General features: G+C 46.9%; 2 protein-coding genes and 1 long non-coding RNA gene across 4 annotated transcripts; 1 reads left to right on the plus strand and 2 right to left on the minus strand.

Annotated features, from left to right (window-relative positions):
* Positions 1 to 47: 47 nt before the first annotated feature.
* On the minus strand, positions 48 to 2,209 carry LOC139706738 (uncharacterized). Its single transcript, XR_011708392.1, has 2 exons — positions 2,135 to 2,209; positions 48 to 158 (listed from the first exon to the last, which is right to left on the minus strand). It is a non-coding gene; the product is annotated as an uncharacterized lncRNA (long non-coding RNA).
* Tlr9 (toll like receptor 9) lies at positions 82 to 10,446 on the plus strand. The gene is made up of 3 exons (XM_027934012.3): positions 82 to 525; positions 2,381 to 2,459; positions 3,319 to 10,446. Exons 1-3 carry the CDS (start codon positions 503 to 505, stop codon positions 6,397 to 6,399), a joined length of 3,183 nt encoding a protein of 1,060 aa, XP_027789813.2. The 5' UTR covers positions 82 to 502; the 3' UTR covers positions 6,400 to 10,446.
* Positions 10,447 to 13,018: 2,572 nt separating this feature from the next.
* Positions 13,019 to 26,456, minus strand: Alas1 (5'-aminolevulinate synthase 1). 2 transcript variants are annotated; one of them, XM_027933557.2, is made up of 11 exons: positions 26,340 to 26,456; positions 25,158 to 25,377; positions 23,119 to 23,346; positions 21,769 to 21,918; positions 21,145 to 21,367; positions 19,846 to 20,030; positions 19,054 to 19,233; positions 18,359 to 18,523; positions 16,862 to 17,130; positions 15,509 to 15,671; positions 13,019 to 13,326 (listed from the first exon to the last, which is right to left on the minus strand). In XM_027933557.2, the coding sequence occupies exons 2-11, from the start codon at positions 25,354 to 25,356 to the stop codon at positions 13,166 to 13,168; spliced, it is 1,923 nt and encodes a 640-aa protein (XP_027789358.1). In that variant the 5' UTR covers positions 25,357 to 25,377; positions 26,340 to 26,456; the 3' UTR covers positions 13,019 to 13,165. The 2 variants fall into 2 exon arrangements, with proteins under 2 accessions (XP_027789358.1, XP_071471768.1); XM_071615667.1 differs by lacking the exon at positions 25,158 to 25,377.
* Positions 26,457 to 26,687: the final 231 nt, after the last annotated feature.

The raw sequence follows: 26,687 nt of genomic DNA on the forward strand, positions 1-26,687 counted from the left end.
TTCATCAGCTTTTGTGTTGCTGTGACAAAATACCCAATAAGAACAACTTAACAGAGGAAGTGTTTATTTTGACTCACGGTTTCAGAGGTCTTGGTTCACAGATGACTGACTTCGTTGCTCCGGGTCGACGATGAAGCAGAACATCATGGGGGAAGGACCTTACAGAGGACAGTTGTTCAGCTCACAGCTCAGTTGGGTTGGGAAGCAGAGAGAAGAAAAGGGAAGTGGCTGCAAGGAAGATGCACTCTTCCAGGTGCAACCTAGTGACTGCCTCCTCTAGCCATGCCCCATCTACCTTTAGTTACCACCCAGTCAGGCTCATTCAAACCAGGATGGGCTCATTAGGTTACAGTGCTCATGATCTAATCACTCCACCTCTGAATATTCCTGCATTAACACAGGAGCTTTTGGAAGATACCTCATGTCCAAGCCATAACCCAGCGATTGTAAAGTCTCTCCTGGACTTGGAGTTCAGCAGGAGCCAGGCCTGTGTCTCTGAGACATGGATGGAGGCTCCTGTCACAGGTGGGACAGGGTTAGAGATGTGGCATTGCTGACTGTGATTCACCTTTTCCTGACTCAGGGCTGTTTCCCATCCCTGGGGCCTCTTCCCAGCCCCTGCTAAAGCCCCTAGGATTATCTAGGGGACCATATCTAGCTGGGACCATAGCAAGGATCTAGAAGAGGTTTGTTCAGGCCCGTCCCAAACACTGGTGAAGAGAAAGACAGTGCTAACACCCTTAAGCTGCTGAGTCAGCTGGATGACTGGACCTTCCTTGGGCTCCACATGCCATGACACCTCCCAAAGGTGGTTCTGGGAGGAGTGGGAAAGCAGATGTGTAGCCTTGCCTTCCCCAGGAGTAAACCCCATTTGTTTATTCATTCATTCAGAGATATCCTCTCTGTGCCTGCCCAAAGCTGAGTGCAGGGGACCCATTGCTTCAGCAGACACTGAGCGTTTACTGTGTACCGGGCATTCAACTGTGCTGGGGATACAAAAGATCTTTCACTCAAGAAGTGGACATTCCAGCAGGGGATAGACAATATCCACTAAACGGTTGAAAGTCAACAGTAGGGTGTCTCAACAGTTGAAAACACATTAAGCAAAGAGGAAAATCAGGCAGAGGAGCTCAGGAGAGTCAGATCAGGACTGGAACATTTATAAAAAAGTCAGAGAATGGGAGGCTGAGGCAGGAAGATCACAAGTTCAGCCAGCCTGGACAATTGAGTGAGACCCTGTTTCAAAATAAAATAAATAAATAAAAAGGGCTGGGGATGTGTTTCAGTGGGTAGAGTGCTTGCCCCAGTTTTAATCACCAGTACCAAAAAAGAAAAAAAAAAAAAAGGAGAGGGGAATTCTCACAGAGATTTTAAAGGAGGTGAAGGAGGGGGCCATATGAGAATCTGGGAAAAGAGATTCCAGGCAGGTGGAACAGCACATTTAAAGGCCTGAGTCAGGAGAGTGCACAAGTGTGTCTGAAGCAACAAGAAGGCCAGTAGGGGTGGAGAGAGATCAGGGAAGGAGTGGAAGGGCAGGTCTCAGAACTTTGGCTACTATATGGACTGTGACATATATTACTTTGATTCCAGAGACAGCTATGGAGGGAATCTGAGCAAAGGAGGGACCCAACACAACAGATCTGAACAGGTCGCTCCAGGGGACATGGGGGCTTGAGAGCAGGGGCAGGGTAGCCAGATGGAGAGATGCTAGGGATGCAGATAGGCAGGTCGGTGTGAGGTGCTGGGTAGCGGGCAGATTCTGAAGGTGAGCCAGTAGGACTTGAGAAGGGCTCCCAGGGTCCTGACTAGTCTGAGCTCTGATCTGGGTCAGAGGCGGCATGGGAAGGACTGAGAGTGGAGGATCAGCTAGGGTCCCAGCTGGGCCAGCAATGCAGCCAGCCTCAGGACCCCCGGGAGGACTGCTGCGGTCTCTGTTCTGATGGGGCATCAAGGGAGTTGGAAATGCAGGATGTCCCAAGGCTGTGGTAAGGGCTTCCTCTGGGCATGAGAGGCCCCTCAGAGTTCTCTAGGTGGGGGCAGGTGGGGTCCTGAGTATCAACGGGGTCAGGGTCTTAAGGCATGAGGATGAGAGGACCTGGCATGGAGCTACCTTTAATTCTGATCTCTCACTGACCTTAGGCTGGGCTTTGAGCTTCATTCCTCCCGGGATCAACCACAGGACAGATGTGAGGCCAGTGTGGGATATAGGCAATCTGAGAGGGGAGTGGAAAGAGGAAGGGGTGAGATTCTGTCTGCCACCTGACTATGCAAATGGACTCTGACTCATTACACACCATCTGCCCTCCCCAAGCTGGTGGTAAGGAGGGGAGCTACTGGGCTGTAGTGAAATTCTCACTTCCTCTCCTTTCCGTACCCTAAGTGTGAGAAGCACCCTCATCTGCAGTTACTTCCCAGTCAGCCGGCCAGACCCTCTGGAGAAGCTCTCACTCTCCAACATGGTAGGACAACAGTTCTTAGGTCTGGGGGAGGTAGATGGGCTGAGAAGGGGTGAGGAGGGAGGTGTGCTTGTCAGTTGCAGGCAACAGTAAAAGGGACTGTTAGCTCATGGCCCTGGGGACACTCCCTGCACCCTGAAAACATCAAAGCAAAAGGTCTTCTCTATGGGGGTGGATAAAGAAGCTGAAGTCTGGAACCTCAGTCCGTGGTGGGATTGGGGCTGTGTGACACCCAAGGAAGGGCTCGAGCTGACGCCTTGCTTCCTACAGCTCCCTCTGATTTGTTCTGGCCCATAACCCCTAATGGTTGAGAGCTCCCAGGCCAGTGTGGGAGGCAGGCAGAGGGTGGGCGAGCTGGGCTGCTCACCTTGCCAGGGGCCTATGTGGAAGACCGACTGAGCCAGACAGGGTGTTGAGGGAGAGCTTGGGAGAAGGCTGGTGGAGGGCTGAGAGGGGATTTCAAGGTGGCTGGAGGGAAGAAAGTGGCTGCCACTTTGTTCAGGAGGAAAGAGCAATGGTTCCCAAAGGGAGGAAGGACAAATGGGTCTTTTGACCACCTCTCCTGGCCCTCATGTCTGGCTGGGCTCAGTCATGTAGGAAAGTTCCAAATCTTAGGAATCTGGATTTCAGGTTCAGTCCTGGTTCTAAGTCCACATTCTGAGTCAAAGGCTGAGTTTTAAATCAAATTAAGTTTCCCTGTGAGCCTTAGAGGGTGAGAAGGGGGTTCAACAGCCAGGGAGGAGCCTCACTGGGAAGGCTTGGAGAGAGGGGAGTTGGAAGTTCTGCTCCAAGACCTTATGAAGTGGAATGGGTGGAGGTGGAGCTAGGGCTGGACACTTATGTAGCCCCTGGTCCCCCACAGGGTCCCTGCCCCAGGGCCCTGCACCCCCTGTCTCTCTTGGTGCAGGCTGCAATGCTGGCTGTGGCCTTGGCCCTGGGTGCTCTGCCTGCCTTCCTGCCCTGCGAGTTCCAGCAGGGTAGTCTGGTGAACTGCAACTGGCTGTTCCTGAAGTCTGTGCCCCACTTCTCTGTAGCAGCACCCCGTGGTAATGTCACCAGCCTTTCCTTGATCTCCAACCGCATTCACCACCTCCATAACTTTGACTTTGTCCACCTGCCTAACCTGCGGCGTCTCAACCTCAAGTGGAATTGCCCCCCGATCAGCTTCAGCCCCATGCACTTTCCCTGCCACATGACCATCGAGCCCCAAACCTTCCTGCATGCGACCAAACTGGAAGACCTGAACCTGAGCTACAACAGCATCACCACTGTGCCCGCCCTGCCCAAATCCCTAGTAAACCTGACCCTGAGCCACACCAACATTCTGACACTAGACCATACTAGCTTTGCTGGCCTGCATGCCCTGCGCTTTCTATACATGGATGGCAACTGCTACTACAGTAACCCATGCAGAGGAGCAGTGGAGGTGGCTCCAGATGCATTTCTTAGCCTGCGCAAACTCACCCACCTGTCGCTTAAGTATAACAATCTCACAGCAGTCCCCCGCAACCTGCCTCCCAGTCTGGAGTACCTGCTGCTATCCTACAACCACATTGTCAAACTGACAAGTGGGGACCTGGCCAATCTGACTGCCCTTCGAGTGCTTGATGTAGGCGGGAACTGCCGCCGCTGTGACCATGCCCGCAACCCCTGTGTGGAGTGCCCTAACCTCTCTCTCCAACTGGATCCTGACACCTTCAGCAAACTAAGTCATCTTGAAGGCCTGGTGTTGAAGGACAGTTCTCTCCACACACTTGATAGCACATTGTTCCAAGGTCTCAGAAACCTCACTGTGTTAGACCTGAGTGAAAACTTTCTCTACGAATGCATCACCAATACCTCGGCCTTCCGGAACCTGACACAGTTGAGCAAGCTCAACCTGTCCTTCAATTACTGTAAGAAGGTGTCCTTTGCCCACCTGCATCTGGAAGACTCCTTTGAGAACCTGATCTCACTGCAGGAGCTGAACATGAACGGCATCTTCTTCCGATCACTCAATGAGAATACGCTTAAGCCGCTGACCCATCTGCCCCTTCTCCACACACTGCATCTACAAATGAACTTCATCAACCAGGCCCAGCTCAGCATCTTCGGGGCCTTCCCTGGCCTGCACTTTGTGGATCTTTCAGATAACCGCATTAGTGGAGCTTCAGAGCTGACAGTCACCACTGGGGAGGCAAATGATTGGAAGCAAGTCCAACTGTGGTCTAGGGATCTCACTCCAGCCCCACTGGACAGCTCCAGCTCTGAAGATTTCATGCCTAGTTGCAGGTCCCTCAAATTCATTTTGGACCTGTCTAGGAACAACCTGGTGACAATCCAGCCAGAGATGTTTTCCAACCTCTCACACCTCCAGTGCCTCAGCCTGAGCCACAATAACATTGCCCAGGCAGTCAATGGCTCAGAGTTCCGGCTGCTGACTGGTCTTCAGGTGCTGGACCTTTCCCATAACAAACTGGACCTGTACCATGGGCGCTCGTTCACAGAGCTGCCGAACCTGAAGGCTCTGGATCTCAGCTACAACAGCCAGGCCTTCGGCATGCAGGGTGTAGGCCACAACCTCAGCTTTGTGGCCCAGCTGCACACCCTGCAATTCCTCAGCCTGGCATACAATAACATCCACAGTCGTGTGTCACTGAAGCTCAGCAGCACCTCATTGCAGGCCCTGGACTTCAGTGGCAATGCTGTGAGCCATATGTGGGGTGAGGGAGACCTCTATCTCCACTTCTTCCAAGGTCTGAGAGGCTTGCTTCGGCTGGACCTGTCCCAGAACCACCTGCATACGCTCTTGCCACGCTACCTGGACAACCTCCCCAAGAGTCTGCAGCTGCTGCGTCTCAGTCACAATTATCTGGCCTTCTTCAACTGGAGCTGCCTGGCCCTCCTGCCCAATCTGAAAGCCCTGGACCTGGCAGGAAACCAGCTGAAGGCCCTGAGCAATGGCAGCCTGCCCAATGGAACACAGCTCCAGAGGCTAGACCTCAGCAGCAACAGGATAAGCTCTGTGGACCCAGGCTTCTTTGCCCTGGCAGTGGAGCTGAAAGAGGTCAACCTCAGCCACAATGCCCTCAAGACGATTGAGTCTTCCTGGTTTGGGCCACTGACCTATTCCCTGAAAACATTAGATGTGAGTGCCAACCCTTTGCACTGTGCCTGTGGGGCGGCCTTCGTGGACTTCCTGCTGGAGGTACAGAACGCCGTGCCAGGTCTGCCCAACCTTGTTAAGTGTGGCAGCCCGGGGCAGCTGCAGGGAAAGAGCATCTTCGCGCAGGACCTGCGCCTCTGTTTGGATGAGAGGCTCTCCTGGACTTGCTTCGGCTTCTCGCTGCTGGCTGTGGCTCTGGGTCTGACTGTGCCTGTGCTACAGCATCTCTGTGGCTGGGATCTCTGGTACTGCTTCCACCTGGGCCTGGCCTGGCTTCCCTTGCGGCGCGGCACCCGCGCCCTGCCCTACGATGCCTTCGTGGTCTTCGACAAGGCGCAGAACGCGGTGGCTGACTGGGTGTACAATGAGCTGCGGGTGAGGCTGGAGGAGCGTCGCGGACGCCGCGCGCTCCGTCTTTGCCTGGAGGAGCGCGATTGGCTGCCGGGCAAATCACTCTTCGAGAACCTGTGGGCCTCGGTCTATGGCAGCCGAAAGACTCTCTTTGTGCTGGACCACACGGATCGGGTCAGTGGCCTCTTGCGCACCAGCTTCCTGCTAGCCCAGCAGCGCCTGCTGGAGGACCGCAAGGATGTCGTGGTGTTGGTGATCCTGCGCCCGGACGCCCGCCGCTCCCGCTACGTGCGGCTGCGCCAGCGCCTCTGCCGCCAGAGCGTCCTCTTTTGGCCCCACCAGCCCAGTGGTCAGGGCAGCTTCTGGGCTCAGTTGAGCACGGCCCTGACCAGGGACAACCGCCATTTCTATAACCGGAATTTCTGCCAGGGACCCACTGCCGAATAGCGTGGAGCTTCAGTGGGGTGGGGCCTCACCTCTAGACCTCGCTTCCCCGGGAAGCCCAAGCTGCCTCTCTGGGCACCTCCACTGCTTTGCTCCCCACCCGCACGCGAGACCCAGGGCAAGCAATCAATATGCTACCAAGCAGAGTGATGTAGCCCATACCTGTAACCTCCGCGGAGGGTTGAGGCGGGAGGATTGCAAGTTGAGGCCAACCTGAGCAGCATAGCGAGACCTTGTCTCAAAAAAAAAAAAAAAAAAAAAAAAGCAAATAAATATAATTTTAAAAAGAAACGGGGTGGGGGTGTAGTTCACCCCCGGTAGAGCACCCCCGGGTTCAATCACCAGTACTGCAAAAATCAACCAATTAATAATAAATAGTATAAATAAATGAATGCAACAAATAAATTAAAAAAATAAAATGCATGCATGCATATTACTAAACAGCTAACCCTGAGCTTCCCAGAGGTGTGGGTGGGAGAAAAGAAAGGAAAATTCTGTAGGACTCTATAAAGTGATTAGGGAAAAGAGGCAGTTTGGAGAAAAGAGAAAAACAGGGGCCCATAGGACTAAAGTTGGCTGCTAAGGGCAATTTTGTTCATGGGCATCTTTTTAGGGGAGTCTGAAGATATTCGGCGAATGTGGTCTTGGACCTTCACGGAGAGCAAGGGAAGGATTTCTGCCCTTTTCAACCCTTCCCTCAATGCCCTGCCTGACCCATTCCAGGCAGAGCCAGGCAGCTTCTGCTAGGCTTGGGTCAGCACCCGTCTTGGGTATTAATCTCGGGTATTTGCCTCTCTCCCCTACTAGACTGAAAATGGTTTGAGGGCAAAGAACCTGCAAGTCTGGTATATTTCTGTCCCTCAGCAAAGTCCTGCTGAGAGGCCAGCTCAGGAGATGTTCATTCCAAAGTTTTTAATAAATAATGGATTTATGGCCAGTTCAGCTGGTGATTGCGCCATCTGGTGGCCATGCCTATGCTGGCTTCAAAGACATAACAGCAAAATTTTTGTGACTTGGGTACAGGTGCTCAGGCCTTCCCTGCTATTTACTCAAATCAAACACAGAGGAGAATATTTTATTTATGGGTTGGGAGCCTTGTGTGGGCTCTGATGTGTCCTACTTCCTGAGCCTTCCTGGGGCAGGGAGAAAATAAAAGCAGTCATTTCCCCCAGCCAGGGTGGAGTCTTGGGAAAGTCCCCTACTGAGTAGTTCCGAGATTCTTCTGGGCACAAGCAGGAGCAGGAGAGGAAGCAAGCCCTTGTTTAGGATACCATATTTTACTTATAGGAAGCACAACTTGGACAGCAAATCTCTCTGGCAGTTCCAGGTAGACCTTAATCTCCCCTTACCCCTGCTTGTGCTCTCACAGACTTGGTGTTCTGGAGGCTAGGACCATTTTAGAGATGAAGCATGGGTGTTGTGGTAGGATCTTGGCTTGACTCAAATAAGTTTTGGGGTCTGAGGTACTTGGCTCTGTGCTATCTATGGGATCAGAAAGGGCAGAGTTCCACTGTTTCAGATCCCGCAGGAGGCAGTCTGAGCTGGGCCACTGTGGGCTGTGTAGAAGGTGGCTCCCACTGCACTGTCGGGAAGGGTACTCAGGGATGGCTCCAGGTCCTCTCTTCTGGCCATCCTCACCCACTGACATTGACATTGATTCTGCCAGACCAGGAAAGAGAAAATTTAGTTCAGATTTCAAGGGGCTAAATCCCAGCTCTGGCATTTGGGTAATCTTGGGCAGGCAAACTTCCCTTTGGAGTCTCAGCTTGTTCATTTATCAAGGGGGTTGACCAGGGCTATTCTGAAAGCTATTGTAAGAATGAATGGTAATGTGTGTAAGGTCAGGCACGGTGACCAAAAGGAGGCAGACTAAAAGCTGCTGAACAAGGCTTTATTGAGATTCGCTCCCGGGCAAGACCCTCCAGTGGAACAGAGCAGGTCCAGGAGAATCCACTCAGGCTCAGACGGATTGGAATTTTATTGGGCTTAGGGCAGGAAGGGAGGGCTTAGGACAGGAAAGGGAGGTTTTTAGAGTCCCTTGTCCTCCTGGGGTTGGTCAGGAGACCCTGATGATTGACAGGTGGTTATCAATGCTTGTCTGTCAGTGCCTGATGTGTTGTAATTTTGCGCATATGGGTTGCCTTAGCCACCTCAAACTAACCTAACAATGAATATAAAGGTTTGAAAAACCTAGCAGGGCCTCAGTTGTCATTATTAAGTACTGAGACTTTTACTCAGGACCACGAGATGATATGGCTTCAAAGTTTCTCTCTCTACCCTGAGAATGATCCTCCTGGGCCAGGGATGGCTCCCAGAGCACCATGTTCAGAGGCAGATGTGACTGAATCAGAAGCACATGATGCTGGGGACCAAAGCTCTCCTTGGTAGAGTCTGCAGACCTTGGGTGGTTTCCTTGTTGGGGAGTAAGGAGCACCAGAAAATGTCATGATGGGGAAAGGCTACTAAGATTTTAATACACAACTCACCCTGCCCTCCCTTGGCACTTTATTTGGTGTCCAGACTTCTAAATACTCTTGGCAAACTTCCCACTGTATTGTAGTTTTATACTAGACTTGCTTATAAAAGCCAAACATCTCATTTTTAAATCGTTCTACTTCCTGTAGATCCTTCCGTCTTTTTCTCATAACCCCAAGAAGGAGGGAGAGGAAAGTGTACCTCCAAGCCTTCTTCTTCTTTTTTAAAAAATATTTTTTAGTTGTATATGGACACAGTATCTTTATTTTTTATGTGGTGCTGAGGATTGAATCAATGCCTCACACGTGTGAGGCAAGTGCTTTGCCACTGAGCTATACAGCCCCACTCCGAGCCTTTTTGACTCTCCTTGTTCTTATGGAGGAAGAGTGGGTCCTAAGTGTTCAGGCCCCCATTAGAGGCAAGCAATCCTACTTGAAGGAAAGGAGGTGGAGCGCTGTCCAGGCGTGGGAATGTGAAAGACAATGGAGAGCCCTGAAAGCCTATGTGAAGGAGCAGAGCTGGGAAAGTGAGTTGTTACCAGAGCAGGAAGGAACCATATTGTGATTCCAAAGTGACGGACGTGACTTCCATCACACCCAGAGGCCTGCCGAGACTAACAGTTTTATCTGATGGGACCATAACTCAGTGGAGCCCTCCCGTGTGCCTCAACAAGCCCAGGCCAACTACCAGCACAACTCTTCCCCAGGGGAGAAAGCACAGTTGCCTTTCTAGAGCTAAGAGGGGGAGTCAAGCCCAAAGATGCTCCTCACCTCTAAGATGTTGTCACTGGGGTGCCCTTCATTCATTCAACATTTTTGCTCATCATCAACTGTGTATCAGATTCTATGCTGGATTCAGAGGGTACAGAAGTGAGAAGAAAGGGCACCTTTCTTCATAGGGATAACATTACAACGGGGGGGGGGGGGGGGGGAATCACTGTGTGGCGACTATTTAAGAGCAGCAAGGCTAAAGGCCCAGCAATGGGAGGAATTCAAAAAGGGGTGCGCCCAACTGGGCACAGTGGCAAGTGTCTGTAATTCCAGCAACTCAGGAGACTGAAGCCCAAAGATCAGAAGTTCAAGGCCAGCCTCAGCTATTTGGTGAGGCCCTAAGCTGTTAGAATAATTGCAGCCATCTTCCTTTTCCCCATCCCCACTTTATGAATACTGTTCTTATTCCCAAGAAATAGAAAGTAGCCCAAGATAAAACCTACCGGCCTGGAGACGTGCTGGTCTCTCCCTGTTCCCTCATTGAGAGATAGGAGACAACTTACCGCCCTGAGATGGGGACGTACTGGTTTGCCTGTTCTCTCCTTGAGAAGATACAGACATGCGGGTTTCCCTGTTCCCCCTTTGAGAGATAGGAAAACTGCCTGTCTCTGTTCCCAAGAAACAAACTTGGCTTCCATAAGATCAGGAGATGCTTACTATGTCAGTCAAGACTAAACCCGCCCCTCACCTGCAGCCATGATTCTAGGCTATAAAAGGTAACATCCAAGGGGAGTTGCTGCTGCTGTCCCTCTTTTTGCAGAGCAGCCTTGTCAGGCTCCTGACAATAAACCCGCTTTTTATCCCAGGTGTGTGTGTGTGTGATCAGTCCTGCACCACTTTTCTTTCATAAGCAACTAGCAAGATTGTCTCAAAATAAAAAATAAAAAGGGCTGAGGATATAGCTCAGTGGTAAAGTGCCCCTGGGTTCAATCCCCAGTACCAAAAAAAAAAAAAAAAAAAAAAGCAAGGATCAGTGAGTGATCTGGGTGCAGGGGCATGCACCTATAATCTCAGCAACTCAAAGGGCTGAGGCAGGAGAATCACAAGTTCAAAGCTAGCCACAGCAATTTGGTGAGGCCCTAAGAAACTTAGTGAGACTTTGTCTCAAAATAAAAAATACAAAGTGTTGGAAATGTAGCTCAGTGGTAAAGCACCCCTGGGCTCAATTCCAAATACCTAAATAAATAAAGACAGTTAGCTCATGTATCTGGGGGGGTCTCACCCTTATCCTGAGTGAAGAGAGGTGGTCACACCATGTGTTATGATTTAGATATTAGGTGTTCCTCTAAAGCTCATGTGTGAAACAATGCAAGAAGGCTTAGACATGAAATAACTGGGTTATTTCAACCCAATTAGTGACTTAATCCCTTGATAAGGATTAACTGAGTGGTTACTGAAGGAAGGCAGGGTGCAGTTGGAGGAGGAGGGCCTGCCTTTGGGGTATTTTTTTTTTTTTAGTTGTAGATGGATACAATATTTGTATTTTATTTATTTACTTTTATGTGGTGCCTCACTCATGTGAGGAAGTGCTCTACCACTGAGCTATGACTCTAGCCCCTGGGGTATGTATCTTGTGAGCTGAGTTTAGCTCTCTCTGCTTCCTGGCACCATGTTCCCAGCTGCTTTCCTCTGCCACACTCTTCCTCCATGATGTTCTGCCTCATCTCAAGCCCCTAGGAATGGAACTGGCTGTCAATGGACTGAGACCTCTGAAACCATGAGCACCCAAAGAAACTTTACATTCTCTAATTGTTCTTGTCAGAATTTTTAGTCATAGCAACAAAAAAGCTGACTAAAACACCATGATCCAGGGCAAGAAAATCCAGACAGATAAAGAATGGCTGAAAGAACTTTAGTATTTGGGACCCAGAAGTGAGCCCCAACATTAATATAAACAGAGAGTGGGTAAATAAGGATGGGTGAAAGATGAGGCTGGAAGCTGGATGGGAGCCCAACCCCAACATGGCCAGCCTGTGAAAGGATTTTAGAATTTAATCTCACTCCAACTGGAAGACTCGGGAATGTTTTCTACAGAGGAGGAACATGATTTGACTTTTTTTTTTTTTTTTAATAAGACCTCTCAGGCCACTGTTGGAGTAGAGGCAGGTGTATTTGGCAGCAGTGGAGGAGGTAAGAGTGGCCTGGCCTGAGATGTGTTTAGAGTAAGAACTCAGAGGACTTGCTAACAGTGTACATGTGATGGAAGGACAGAGCTGACTTCCAAATGAGAGGCCTGAGCACCTGGGTAGATGTCAGACCACATGGGCAGCAGGGGTGGGCAGACTTGGGGTGCTGCCTAAACCAGTGTGGGCCTAGATCGTTCTTGCTTGCTACCCAGAGGTGGTAGGTGGTTGCATGCAGATGGAACTGATAGCCCACGACAGATCACATGGGGTGGGAAGTGTTGCATGCATCAGAAATGAGCCCATTGGGGTCATCAACATTCACAAGAGGATCCAAACAGACCGAGGAGAACCAGCTCATGAAGGAGGAAGACAATCAAGAGAGGTTAGTGGAATAGAAGCTTAGGTGAGGAATCTGTTTTTTTTTTTTTTAAAAAAAGGCCAAGGTCAGCCACCTCCAATACCACCGAGGGATCCAATGAAAAGAAGATAGGATAGGTCACTGGATTTCACAAGACACAGAAGATGTGGTGAGAAAGAACAGCCTCTATAGGAACAGGGATGACAAGACTGATGGGGAAGGTGATGCAGAAAGTGCAGAATAGAGAGGCGACAGCTATAAGGGGGTCTATCCTGAAGGAGAGCTTGCTTACTGCTAAGATGGGTGAAGAAGCCTACTGCATGCCCATGGGAATGGGCCAGTGGAAGGGGAGAAATTCACGACAGTAAAAACAAGGGATAGCTGTAGGAATGTGCAAGAAGCAGGAAGACCCAAAATACAAGCCCAGAGGTTCAGGGTGAGGCACACAAACCCCTCGAGTTTTGCCAGGGAAGACCTGACTACATGTCAGGAAGCCATCAGCCTGGGGGATGTGGTGGGCAAGGGCAAGCCTGTCCCTCCTGATAGTTCAACTTTTAGTGGTAAGTATGAGGTCGAGGCAGAGGTGGAGAGGGAAATTGCGGGGAAAGAGCTGCAGCAAGACTGCTGATACGCAGGGACTGCCTAGTCCAGATCGTGAGGGCAAAAATATAAAATCAGCTGCACAGTGGTGTCGCTGCTTTCAGAACTGTTTGACTGTTGGGTGCTGCTGGGTCCTCCATGGGTGCAGAAGGTGTTAAAGAGGTGATAAGGTTCAAGCAGAGGACGAGTTTCTGACACTCCAGCAGGGTCTGCAGCCATTATGGTTTATATATCTCTATAATACAAATTGAATTCAAGTTATTTTTTGATTCAGTAGCCAATAGCAGAAACACTTATCACTTAAACAAGAATTTATTTTCAGGACTATACTTTAACTATAGATTAAGATTTAATATAATTTAATGCATCATATAAAGACAATTCTGACGACTATCTGGATATGATAATGGCTGAGTTATATGGAGTAACTGAGGTCACACTCAGGCCTGAGCAGACACCAACTTGCTCAGGCCTGAGAAATAAGATTTTTCTCTTTCACTCATCACTTCAAAATGCAGTGGCCTCCTGCAGAAGTTGCACTCTGCTGAAGAATGTGGCTTCAGTTCCAACCCCACTCGCTTCCACGTGGCAAGCAGATTCTCTATGAGGAGAAATAATTTTTAAATATTATAGGGAGTATCTGTCCGAGAGAAATGAAAACATATCCACACAAAAACTTGTACATGAACATTCACAGCAGCATTATTCAAAATGGTCAACTGGGGCTGGGGTTGTGGCTCAGGGGTAGAGCGCTCATTTAGCACGTGTGAGGCCCTGGGTTGGATCCACAGCACCATATAAAAATAAATAAATAAAATAATGATATTGTGTCCAACTACAACTAAAAAAAATAAATAGATATATATTTTTTAAAAGTCAACTGATGGAAAAACAAAATGTGAAAGTGGAGCCAGGCATGGTGGTGCACACATGTAATGTCAACAACTTTGGAGGCTGAGGCAGGAGGATTAGAAGTTCTAAGTTAGCGTGGACAACTTATCAAGACCCTGTCTTAATATAAAATAAAAATTAAAAATGAAGGGTTGGGGATGTAGCTCAGTGGTAGAGCACTTGTCTAACATATGTGAAGCCTTGGGTTGAATCTCTAGTACTGGGGAGAAAGAAAGAAAAAGAAAAGAAAGAAATGTAGTGCTGATCAATGCTACAACATCGATGAACTTTGAAAACATTGTGCTGTGAAGAATTCTGGCATCAAGCACCACATACCATATGGTTCCACTTACATGAAATGTCTAGAATAGGCAAATCCAGACAGACAGAAAGTAGATTAGTGGTGGACAGGACCTGGCAAAGGGAAGTGATTGCTAATGGATATGGGGTTTTTCTCTCTGGAGTGGTGAAAATGTTCTTGAATCAGAGGTGATGGATGCACAACAATGCGAATGAGGCTAAAACCCACTGAACTGTACAGTTTGTTTATTTGTTTTAAACAAACAAATGGACACAATACCTTTATTTTGTTTATTTTTATGTGGTGCTGGCGATCGAACCCAGTGCCTCATATGTGCTAGGCAAGTGGTCTACCACTGAGCTACAACCCCAGCCAGACTGTATAGGTGAATTTTATGGCATGTGAATTATATCTCAAAAAAGCTACTGTAACAATTTTTAAAAAGAGTTGGGCCTTATTTCCCAAGCCTTCAGGTCAGATGTTGCTTTATTACCATACTTGAGCATTTTGGGAGTTGGGGGCATGGTTCAGTAGTAAAGTGTGTGCTTAGCATTCACAAGGCACTAGGTACAATCCCTGACACCTAAAACCAAAACCAAAACAAAGTAAAAAAGCTGAGCTTTTTATTTTTCCTCCAGTACTAGGGATTGAACCCAGGGCTTCATACTTGTTAGGTAAGTACTCTAACACTAAGCTAAATTCCCAGTCCTTTTAAATTTTTCTTTTGAGACAGGATCTCACTAAAGTTGCCCAGGCTGTCCTCTAACTTGTGATCCTCCTGCCTCACCCACCCAAGTAGCTACAATTATAGACCTGTGAAAACAGCACGAGTCTGTCTAAAGTCTCCCATCTTGGGAAGGCCCAGGAGTAATACCCTTTTGAGGCAATAGCAATCTGTGGCAGTCTCTGCCTTTGGGTTGGACACAGGGGCTAGGGAGCAGCAGTATTGAGCTGTATAAAATGTTGAGAAAAATTTTTTATCAGAAGGGGTAAGGTGTAGGGTTGGTTCAAGACCACATGTGGAGAGCATGTAAGCTAGACTCTGGGGTCCAAGGGCAGATCCATGCCTTTAGAGACCTCTCCTCCCCAGTGACAGCCATTGATGTACCCTTAAGCAGGCAGTCCTAAGAACACACAGAGTGGACTTACAGGCTCCCTAAGAGTTTCCAGAAGGACACTGCATGCTCTTAAAGCTGAGTCAAACAATTAAATGACTTTTAGAGTCTTGTACCATCTGAGAGCATTCTTTTTTTAAAAATTTGTTCTAATTAGTTATACATAACAATAGAATGCAATTTGACACATCATACATAAATGGAGTACAATTTCTCATTCATCTGGTTGTACACGATATAGAGTTACACGGGTCATGTAATCATATATACACATAGGGTAATAATGTCTGATTCATTCTACTATCATTCCTACCCCATGTCACCTCCCCTCCCTTCACTCCCCAATCTGAGGGCATTCTTAATTACATGAAAAATGAAGAAACAAATCTGCTTGCCTCTGAAAGGCTTCAGTGATAAACACTGCACAGACAGACACAAGGTTTCAGGGAGGCTCCCCCAACTCTGCAGGTACTCACCAAGGAAGTAGTTCATCATCTGTGGTGTGTGGTGAGGGGTGGGAGCAATCCGTAGGAGCTCCTCCCCACGTGGCACTGTGGGGTAATTGATGGCTTGGACATAGATGTTATGTCGGCTCATCATTTCATCACAGACTTCTGTGTTTTTAGCAGCATCGGCAACCTAAGTTCCAAGAGAGCATAAAGTAGGGTCAGAATAGGACTGGCTATCTCTTATAGAAGATAACCACAGAGTGCCTGTGAGGCTCAGGCTTAAGGTCATACTGTGGTAGTATGTACAAGCTTGGTGGAGAGGGACAACTGCCCAAACCCCTACTATGTATCTATCTAACTATCTATTTATTTATTTTCAGTACTGGGGATTGAACCAGGGTCACTGAGTCACATTTCTAGCCCTTTATGAGACAGGGTCTTGCCAAGTTGCCCAGGCTGGCCCCCAGCTTTTTTTTTTGGGGGGGCGGGGGGTACAGAGGATTGAACTCAGAAGCACTCAGCCACTGAGCCACATCCCCAGCCCTATTTTGTATTTTATTTAAAGACAGCCTCTCACTGAGTTGCTTAGTGCCTCGCCATTGCTGAGGCTGGCTTTGAATTCACAATCCTCCTGCCTCAGCCTCCCAAGCTGCTGGGATTACAGGTGCGTGCCACCCCGCCTGGCTGGCCTCAAGCTTTTAATCCTCCTGCCTCAGCCTCCTGAAGTACTGGGATTACAGGTGTGCTACCCTGCTTGGTCCAACACCTGCAATTTAAAGAAGCTGATTCAGGGACAACTAGAGAACCTAAGCACATAAAAAGTAAACCTCACAAGGCTCCCCTCCCAGGCCTCACATGGGGAAGCCAGCACTTTTCTTTTTCTTTAATATTTTTTCTTTAGTTGTAGATGGACACAATACCTTTTATTTTATTTGTTTATTTTTATGTGGTGCCGGGGATGGAACCCAGTGCTTCACACATGCTAGGCAAGCGCTCTACCACTGAGCCACAATCCCAGCCCAAGCCAGTGTTTCTCAAACCAGCTAGTCTTCATTCCCAGGATGTATAAACCTGCTTATTTTACACAACTATGTTCTCTATAGGCTTCTGCAGCTTTCCAGATATGAGCTGTGTTTACCCTATTAAGTTCAGTGATCTGGAGAGGGAAGCTCTGCTTCAGCCTGCTGGGTCGAAAGGCTGGCTTCATTCTCATTGTAAGGCAGCCAAAGGCAGATATACTGCAGTGGGCCACTAGTTGCAGCCCTTAGCCCCAGAAGTCACCCTGCCTAAGACCAATTTCAGGAAGAGGAAACCAGAACATCCGCACATCATGTACGGAGGTGCAGCCCCCAAGGTTTCCAATCACAGTCAGGCCATTACCCGCACAGGGATGATGTGACTGGGGCAGTGGACGACCGGGAGGCCAGCATCCATTAGCATCTGCCTCATGAGTTTAACATTGCGCTGGTGCTGGCGGCGAAGGGCCCGACCCTCTGCACTTTTCAGGATCCTCACAGACTCCAGGGCTCCAGCTAGCAGCATGGGTGGCAGGGAAGTAGTGAAGATGAAGCCAGCCGCATAGGACCGTACGGTGTCTATCAGAGAACTGGTGCTTGCAATATACCCACCAACGCAGCCAAAGGCTTTGCCTAGGAAGAGAGAGTCTCATTATATGAGCAATAGCTTCAAAATGTACACAGCAAGGTGTTGCAGAGCCTCAACACATTTACTTTTCTCCTTATCTTCTTTCTTTGAACCAAGACTGACAGAAGTAAAGGGATGTCCACTCATGTTTATGAGAGAACAACTGAAAAAGATTATGTAAGGATCCTGTCCAAAGTCACATGGCCAAGCTCAGAAAGCCGGTCTCCAGAGCAGGCTGGGAGCCTTGTGACTGGTCTCAGTGTGCCCAGGGATCAGGAAGCTGCCTCTCCTCCCACCCTTTTATTCTCACCTGCTTCTCCCACTCAGGCTTCCTACTCTACAAGCCAGCAAAGCTCCATTTCTCCTCTTCTGCACTCCATGCTCTCTGGAATGGGATTTTGAGTTGCAGTGCTCACATCACCCTGTAAGCATTACCCTGCAACATCATTACCCAGCTAAGGCATTAGCTGTTATGATGTGACCCCTGTTGCTTCCCACTTAAGCAAACAAAACTCTGAACAATTAGAATTTGCCAGATGAATACAAAAACTCAGAACCTGTTAGGTCTGATTGAGGGCCAGACTTGTTTTTCAATTCTCAAGTCCTTTACATAACATGAATCTCAAGTTTCAGGATTAGGACTCCAGAAGAATTCTGAGATATCTTAACATGATGTTCTGCAATTAACATTTCTTGCTGAACCACAGGAGGGAGGGCTGGGAGGGTTTAAACTCCTAGAGTGGAAAATTTCTCCCTCCAGGTTTTGCCATCTCTCAATGATCAAACCTTCAAAAACACCATGTCCTAAGAATGCATTAAAAGGAAAGAATGGATGGAATTGAGCCAGGTGAGCAAGCCTCTTTCCCCTGGAAGGGCTCCCCTGAGAGCCCCAAGTTCTCTGAGCCTGCAGGAAGCTCTCAGACCCCTTGACAGGGCTGAAGGACACTCTTTGTTGCCTGCCCATCCTTTACTAAGTGTAGGCCTTAACTTGGCACTCTGGCTGACTGATACATGTGTTTCCAACTGCCTTGCCAACTGCCGAAGGCTTAAAAACACCCTCAAATGTGTACAACCTACATTTTTATCTCTTTAGGCTCTTCTTACAAGCAAAGGCAAGCTTTGCATGCTCTCACACCATCTTCTCACCCGATCCCAGTTAGTCAAGCCAGTCCTTGGCACTGTTAAGATAATGTACTTTTAGTGCAGATGACAGAACATACAAAGTACACATACCAAGTGTTCCAGAAATGATGTCCATTTTTGGCATGACTCCATCCCGATCACCAATCCCTCCACCTCGAGCCCCATACAGCCCCACTGCATGGACCTCATCCACAAAGGTGATTGCTCCAAACTCATGGGCTACATCACATAGCTCTTCCAGTGGGCACACTGCCCCTGAGGAAAGATCAGAGACCACTCTAAAGAGCTTGACATTTCAGAAATTTCTGTTTTGTTTAGAGTCAGAACAGAGTAACTTACATTCTCAGATATCTTTTTTTTTAAGTTGCAAATCAACCCAATATTTCATTTTATTTATTTTATTTTTATGTGGTGCTAAGGATCAAACTCAGTGCCTCACATGTGCTAGGCAAGCACTCGACCACTGAGCTATAACCCCAACCCTCAGATACCATTTTTAATTTGCGGAAGAAAATGAACTTCTTCCTATTTGTAATTTACCTTGGGGTTTTAGAGCTTGGTAAAAGCCAGAGTAGAAAATATACATTCACCCAAATCTACACAATGTCCACCAATTCTGGAATCTCAACAGAGAATAAATGCAATGCAAAAGGTACCTTTTTTTGGTTTTGGAGATCACATCTAAGACCCTGTGCATACTAACCACACACTCTAAAAACTAGCTCTAAAGAATTCAGCCTCAGTTTTTCATCTTAAGTTTTAGATTAGCCTCAATTTAAACTTACCATCCATTGAATGAACAGTTTCAAATGCAACAATCTTAGGGATTGAGGGGTCAGATCTTTGCAGCAGTTCTCTAAGATGGCTGACGTCATTGTGGCGGAAGATATACTTTGGCACCCGGCTGTTCCGAATCCCTTGAATCATGGAGGCATGGTTCCCAGAATCAGAGTATATCTCACAACCTACCATGAAAGCAAAAAAAATGCTGTTTATTGCCATCTGCATCAAAGACAAATTATTTCCTAGACAGAGAACCACAGACTTTTCCTGAAAATAACTTTAAATGCTCATTAGGGAAAAAAAAAAAAAATGTGCCATTTTTTTTCCTGATATAAAATTACTGTTTCTTTCTTTGTGTATGTATGTGGGCAGGGGGTGGCAGTTGGGGACTGAACCCAGAGGTGCTCTACCACTGAGCTACATCTCCAGTCCTTTTTATTTTTTATTTGGATACAGGGTCTCACTAAATTGCTGAGGCTGGCCTCAAACTTATAATCCTCCTGACATGGCCCCTCTTAGGAAGCTGGGATTACAAGCGTGTGTTACCACGCTTGGCTAGTGCTTCTTTGAGAAGGTCCAGAGGTATAGAATACTCTTGTTGTGAGTAATTAATATGTTTTTAAATCGGTGTGCCTCACTCCAAACTCAATCAACAGATAACTAAAAATTAAGAGATTCTCCCAAAGGAACTTCTTAGAATGCAAAGCACATCTGAGATGGTTATCTTAAGGACATGACCTTTATTAATCTTCATTGGTATCAAGTTTCTCACTCAAGAGTACCCCCTTCCTTACCTGGCATCATCTTAGCCAGAGTGAAGAGGGTTGAGTCATTGGCCACAAAACATGAGGAAAACAAGAGTGCTGCATCTTTCCCATGGAGATCAGCCAGCTCCCGTTCCAGATCCACATGGAATTTACTAGTTCCAGAAATATTCCTAGTACCGCCTGCCCCAGCACCATGTTGTTTCAAAGTCTCCCTGTTTAAAAGAAAATAATAATAATAAAGCTCATTGTTCTTTTTTTGTAATTTATTTTTATGTGGAGCTGAAGATTGAATCCAGAGGCTCACAAGTGCTAGACAAGTGCTCTACCACCGAGCTACAACCCCAGTTCCTAAGCTTATGGTTCTAAACACTATGTAAATAGTCCTCTTTCCAGGATTCAGAAGACGGAAACTTGTGTTGATCTAGAAACTCCCCCTCACTGTGAAATCTTTGGGTTGGAAGGTTCAACTGACTTCATCTTCAGATAAGTAGGGAAGGTGTCTCACTGGAATGATAGATATTTCTATGGATCATCAAGTACAATGTTCATGTACTAGTAACTTAATACTTAGTATTAGCTAAGTTAATTTATATTAAGGTCTCCTTCCTCTAAGAAATACTATTCCTTCCAATAGTACAACATGTTAAAAGAAAGCAAACTCTAGAGGGACTATAAACCAGTCATATTATATCAAGATATACATTTATTGCTGAACCTTGGGTGGCAGAGATATGCTCTTTAGCAAACCTTCTTTTTTTTTTTTTGCTTGTGTTTTTGGCTGTACTAGGGATTGAACCCAGGACCTGGCACATGCCAAGCCAAGCACTCTACCACAAAACTCTATCCCCAGCCCTTTAGAAAGCCTCTTGAAGAATTTGGCCAGCAACTCTCTCAAGCATCCCTAGCCATGGCAATCCTCCTGAAGGACATGAATGATGAAATCTATCATCCTTCTTAAATAGCTTTTCCTCTAGTGCAGCTAGATTTATATTTCTCCACCTGCGGCCACAATCAAGGATGTTTCTGTAAAAGCAATGCTGTTTGGTGTTAAAGGCACACTCACTTGTGGAATGGTAGGAAGTGAACTAATGTACATAGTTAATGAGCCAGTAAGTTCAAACCCTCACATGCTATGAAGCTCTACCACTACCTGCAAATTATTTCTCTAAAAGTAACCTGTAGGTATTTTTGAAGACTAAGAATAATATTTTGCTATGGCACACTTCCAGTTGCTGAACATACCCCCTACAAAAGATCCAACCTATAAAAATTTTCAATGTCTTGCCAAATAATGACAGCAGCATTTGAAAGCTGAGGGCTACTTACACAACTGCCCCACACACCCGTGGGTGACGACTCATCCCTAGGTAGTCATTACTGCACCAGACCGACACCTGCTTTTTGGTAATGAGGGAATCCGAATAGTCATCTGCCATGGGGAAGATGTGTGCTTTCCGGTTAACAGTTTTAAAAATTCGGTAGGTGTGGTCACTTTTTTTCTCATCAATTTTCTTCTCAAAGAAACGATCATATTGAAAAGTAGAAACAGCTAAAAAACAAACAAAAGACAGTAGAGTCTGATGATTCAGAAGCATATCTGTGTTTGGGGGAAGGTAAGTCCTGAGTTCAAATTCCAGAATAGCCATTTTATAGCGGGGAGGTTCTGGGCAAGTTACTTCACGTCCTCATCTTGTGAGGGGTAAACAAGACTTATGTGTATGAAGTGTTTGGCCCAGTCCCCAGTAGGTAGGTGATGGGGTATTAAAAGAGAGAAGGTGAGCTACCAACAGCACTTAGTAGTCACCAATAATCACCAAGACTGAGTATCTACTCACTCAAGCAAGGATCATGGCTTTTAATCCTTAACTCGACATTCAATTTTATTCTAATCTGAGGTACATTTAAGTTGCAAACTCTTTCCTGCATCAGGCAAATGACAATGAGACTTACATTTTGGCAAGTTATCTTGAAGAAGGTGAGACACTCTTTCCGGCCTTTGCTTTCGCATGATATCCTGGAAGTTCTTAAGCAATTCACTTGGATCCTCTCCATCAGTCTTCACATTGATCACATTGGGGTTCACTGAGGTTTGGGCAACCTCTATAACACAAGAACAAGAGGCAAATGGGATCAACATTTGATTTCAAGTTCACAATACTTTCCAGACACACCATCAAAAATAGCTTACTGTAAGGCTCAGTGGTGCACACCTGTAAACCCAGTGGCTTAGGAGGCTGAGGCAGGAGGATCATGAGTTCAAAGCCAGCCTCAGCAACTTGGTAAGGCATTTAGCAACTCAGTGAGACTCTGTCTCTAAATAAAATTTAAAAAGGGCTGGGGATGTGGCTCAGTGGTTATGCACCCCTGGGTTCAATCCTCAGTACTAAAAAAAAAAAAAAAGGCTTACTGCTGGGTGTGGTGGCACACACACATCTGTAATCCCAGTGACTCAAGGGAATGAGGCAGGTGAATAGTGGACTGCAAATTTGAGACCAATTTCCACATGAGAAAAGGACTGGGGATGTACCTCAATGGTAAAGAGTCCCTGAGTTCAATCTCCAGTGCCCCCCTTCAAAAAAAAAAGGATACTACTTAGTTCACAAAAAAGCGGATCACAACCATAGTTAGTTGTAATAGCCGTAACTGAGTATATAATGCAGCATCTCTTCTTCTAGTTTATGTATTGTAATAGCTGACTTTTGGTGCTATTTTGTTTTCAAAGCTACTAGCCTGCTTTAATAAACATTAAAGTCCAAAGCTTTCTTGCTGATGGGCGTGCCTTTTCCACTCCACCCATTCCACTGCCCACCCCATATCTCTATAGAGTTCACAGAAAAGAATTTTGGCCATATGCACAATTGCTGTCAGTGAGGTTTTCAGGGGGCTGTGGATACTCAGCTGGAATTAAGGTTGCCACTCAATGACCATCTGTAGGACACAGAGATCAGGAGTCCTAGGATATGCATTCACTGCAGTAACACTGTTTTCTACCTTTTATCCTACCAAATGACTACAGAGGGAAAAACTAAAGGGACAAAGGACAGTTGACAGTAGCTAAAGATTGCAGGTTATTTTCAGAAATCAAGCAGTTATTGTAAAGATAGCCACATCCTACACATTACTCACTAGAAAGTCCCACATTTTGCAACACAGTCCTCTATCTTAAGGACCTTCCTCCTTTGTCCTAAAAGGGGAAGGTGTTTACACAAATGTCACGCTAATAACAGCTCACACACAAATCTGTCTCAGGAACCAAAGGACCTCTGCACTCTTCCTCATGGTTTGCATCTCCTCTGTTACCTTTCCTCACGGCATGCATTTCCTGCACATCCTCCTGAAGCTCCAGACTGGCTTTGCAGAAGACGTTGCTGCCCGTCTGGCTCATTTGTGCTGCCAGGAAAGGGCATTTGCTTGCAGTGCCCTGGCTCATGGCAGGCGAGTGGTGTCCAGACGGAAGCTGTGTGCCATTTGGAGTCTGCTGGGATCTGTCAGGAGCCTGCTGGACCTTGGCTTTGGCAGTTTTGTCTTCTGAGAGAGAAAATGGAAAAAGTGAGGCATTGAATCTGCTTATACAGTACACAAGATTTTTTCTCTTTATTGCCTCAAAGATAAACTTTACAATTAATTCTACTTTAAAATCCAGACACAAGCTTATTTATTAGGTTCTGCTAATAGCTCTATTTTCCCATCTTCCCCACTGAAAACCTCACTTCTTGAAGGGTTCACTGGCATATTCTAGTTATCTCTTGAACTATAGTATTTCTCCCTATAAATCCAAAAAGTACCATTTTTCCAGAGTTCTTGATTTGTATAACTGCCAGTAATTTCTACCCTATATCCACTTAATGCATTTCAGGACAGGAACATACTCTAAGGTAAATGAAAGTATTCATATAATTTTTTTCTCTAATATTTTCTAAATACATTCTTGATAAAGAAGCTTGTGGTTGCTTAACATAATTACTGATGTTCTTCTAAACAAAAGAAATAGGATTGCTGTCAAACAGAGTTCAAACTATTAGTATGCTAAGAAAAAAAAAAAACACGGGCAAATCACACTCACATACCTCACCTACTTTTTCACTTAAATCCATCAAAGGAGGCTGCTGACTTAACACAGCTCCCTGATAATTATGCTTCTGGTTACAATGACTTCCCTTCCCCCCTTGAAATATTAATTCACCTTCCTTCTAAAAAAGTCTGTCTTTATCATTTTGGAATACTCATGTGAGAGTCACTGGCTAAGCTTTCCTATAACTTGGATAAGGTGTCTACTACAGTTCTCATTAAATTTTTCTATAAAGAAAATTCAGTTATTTTCATTCATTATAAAAGCAATACATAGTCATTACAGAAAGTCTAGGGAAAGGAAAACAAAGAGCTTTAGGATTCAAAACATCATTACTGCAAACATTATGCAATCAAGCAACTCCTGAAAACAAATCCTACAATGGATTAAATTCTTCCCTCTTAAAGAAAAGAACACTCATTTCTTATTGGTCCACACCTAGAGAACACACCTAAGAAAAGCTGTTAGGTGAAATGTTCTCTAGGATTAAGTACAATCTGAAAAGCTTCCTCCTCTCCTGGCAGAACCAGACCAAGACCAAATTCAACTCTGGCCTCTATTAAAAACAAAACAAATCATTTACAGAACAGATCCACATATTAAAAAAAAAATCATTAACAGAGACTGTAGGCTTCCACTTATATGAGGTACCCAGAGCAATCAAATTGACAGAAAGTAGAATGGTGGTTGCCAGGGGCTGGGGGTAGAGGAATGGGAGTTAATGTTTAACAGGTACAGAGTTTTAGTTTGGCAAGATGAAGAAAGTTCTAAAGATGGACGGTGGTGGTGGTTGCATAACAATATGAATATACTGAACACCACTGGATTGTACACTTAAAAGTTGTTAAAATGATAAACTTTTACTAAAGTGCATTTTGCCATAATAAAAGAAAATAAAAACTTAAGAGGAAAAAAAAATCACTACTTTAAAAGCCAAAGGCCAAACCCCAAACATTTATTGAGAGAAAGGCTGAAGTGGAACATTCCAACTGAATATTTACATGAGGCACTAGGGAAACACTAAAATCTCACAGACACTGACATGCAATCCAGAAACCTATCATATGGAACACTGGTCACCATTTCACCTTTAAAGCCAGGAACATTAAAAGTGCCTACCTGTGGGATTAGGGCAACAATTATATGAGATAATCCATACACAGAGCTGAGCCTCACACAGAGAGAGCCCTCACTGAGGACTAGGACTGCTTCTAGTCTAGCAATGAGAGCAAACATGCCCACCTGCTCCTTCATTGCCTATGATACTTACTCTCACTGGCTGGAGGGGTTTCTTTGATCTGTTGGCAGTGTACTGCTGAAGTGGATACAGCCCGAGGGACTGGCTTGGACCCAACTTCCATCATCTTGGGGCAGTTTTGAGCATAAAACAACAGAGATTTTCCTGCCTTTTGCAGAAAGGCCTGAGGGACTCGAGATAAGAACGGGCATCTGCGAACAACAGTTTCCATGTCTGGGAAGTATACTGGCTCCTGTAGAAAGATTGATGATGAGTGACATCAACGCTTGTTAATAAGCAGGCAAAAAAAATAAATAAATAAGAGGCAATACTGGGTTCAGGTGTCACCTGCAGTTTGCCAAGGGTACCCTGGGATACTAACACATCTCACTCAAAAATATCCAAGGACAGCACTGACATAGGACTCAACAAAGAAGTGGTGACCACATCTACCCAGTTCAACAACTTCTTAGTTTTCCAGCTCTACAGAAAAGCACCTGCAAATTAACTTGAGCAAATAGAGTAAAAAGGACAATTAATAATCAAGGGGGTGGAAAAATAAAGGGACAAGTCAGAAACAGGTTTGGGAGGCCAGAGCTCCTTGAAGGAGATGCACAGTGAAGATAAGACACCTTAGCTCACACCCAGGTGAAGTGAAGCTAGGGAAGAAGCCACTGTCGTCCACTGAGGAAGGACTCTGCGATCCTGACTTTCTCCTGATTCCCATGTCCCCTAACCCGAGGAAGGAGTCCAGGGGAGCCCTGGGTCCCTGAAGCAATAATTTCCTGGAGATCCTGCCGCCAGAGCTGGGAGAACTGAGAAGAAAGGGGGCATAAAGAAAGGCTGGAGAATGAAGGGAAGCGCGCTGGGGCTGCCTGGACAGAAACTGGGGCGATAAAATCGTGGGACTTGGGTCTGGTGTGAGGAGGTGGTCCTGGGGAGTGAGGTCAAAGGTTACCCGGGGACAAGAATAACGGGAAGGGTATTAGAAGGGAATTCGAAAGCGGCCAAAGGCGGAATGTCGCGAGGGGGCCGAAAGGGAAAACTGAGGCGGCTGAACAGGCAAAAGATCTGGGGGATGAACGCTGACCCAGAGCGGCGGGTGACTGGGACGATGGGGGAGGGGGGTCTAGGGGCCGGGGGAGCGGGGTCCGGGCTGGCAGGACTCGCGGCAGCTCCCTGCGGCCGGCGCCGAATCCGAGCGCGGACCCTCACCTGCGCGGAACCCTTGACGGCGACGGCGGCAGGCACTCAAGCGGAGAAGTCCAAACGAACCGTTGTCCTTGTCCGCGAGCAACCAGAGGCCGCGACCGCTGTCGCCCTAATATACGGCGGGACTGACTGCTGCGCATGCGCCCCGGGCGCGGCCTTTCTCCGCGCAGGCGCGCTGCATCGCGCTGGGGGGGGGGGGGTCGGTGGCGCTGAATGGGCAGGCCCTGCCGCTGGGGTTCCAGCTTCCGTCTGGTTACCCTGTACCTGAGAACCCAAAGCTGCTACTGTGGGGCATAGAAGGGCAAAAGCGGAGGCGAAGTGCCACTAGGTCCAACTGCGGGGTGGGGGGGG

This window comes from Marmota flaviventris, chromosome 8 (genome assembly GCF_047511675.1).
Source record: "Marmota flaviventris isolate mMarFla1 chromosome 8, mMarFla1.hap1, whole genome shotgun sequence".
Classification (NCBI taxonomy): domain Eukaryota; kingdom Metazoa; phylum Chordata; class Mammalia; order Rodentia; family Sciuridae; genus Marmota; species Marmota flaviventris.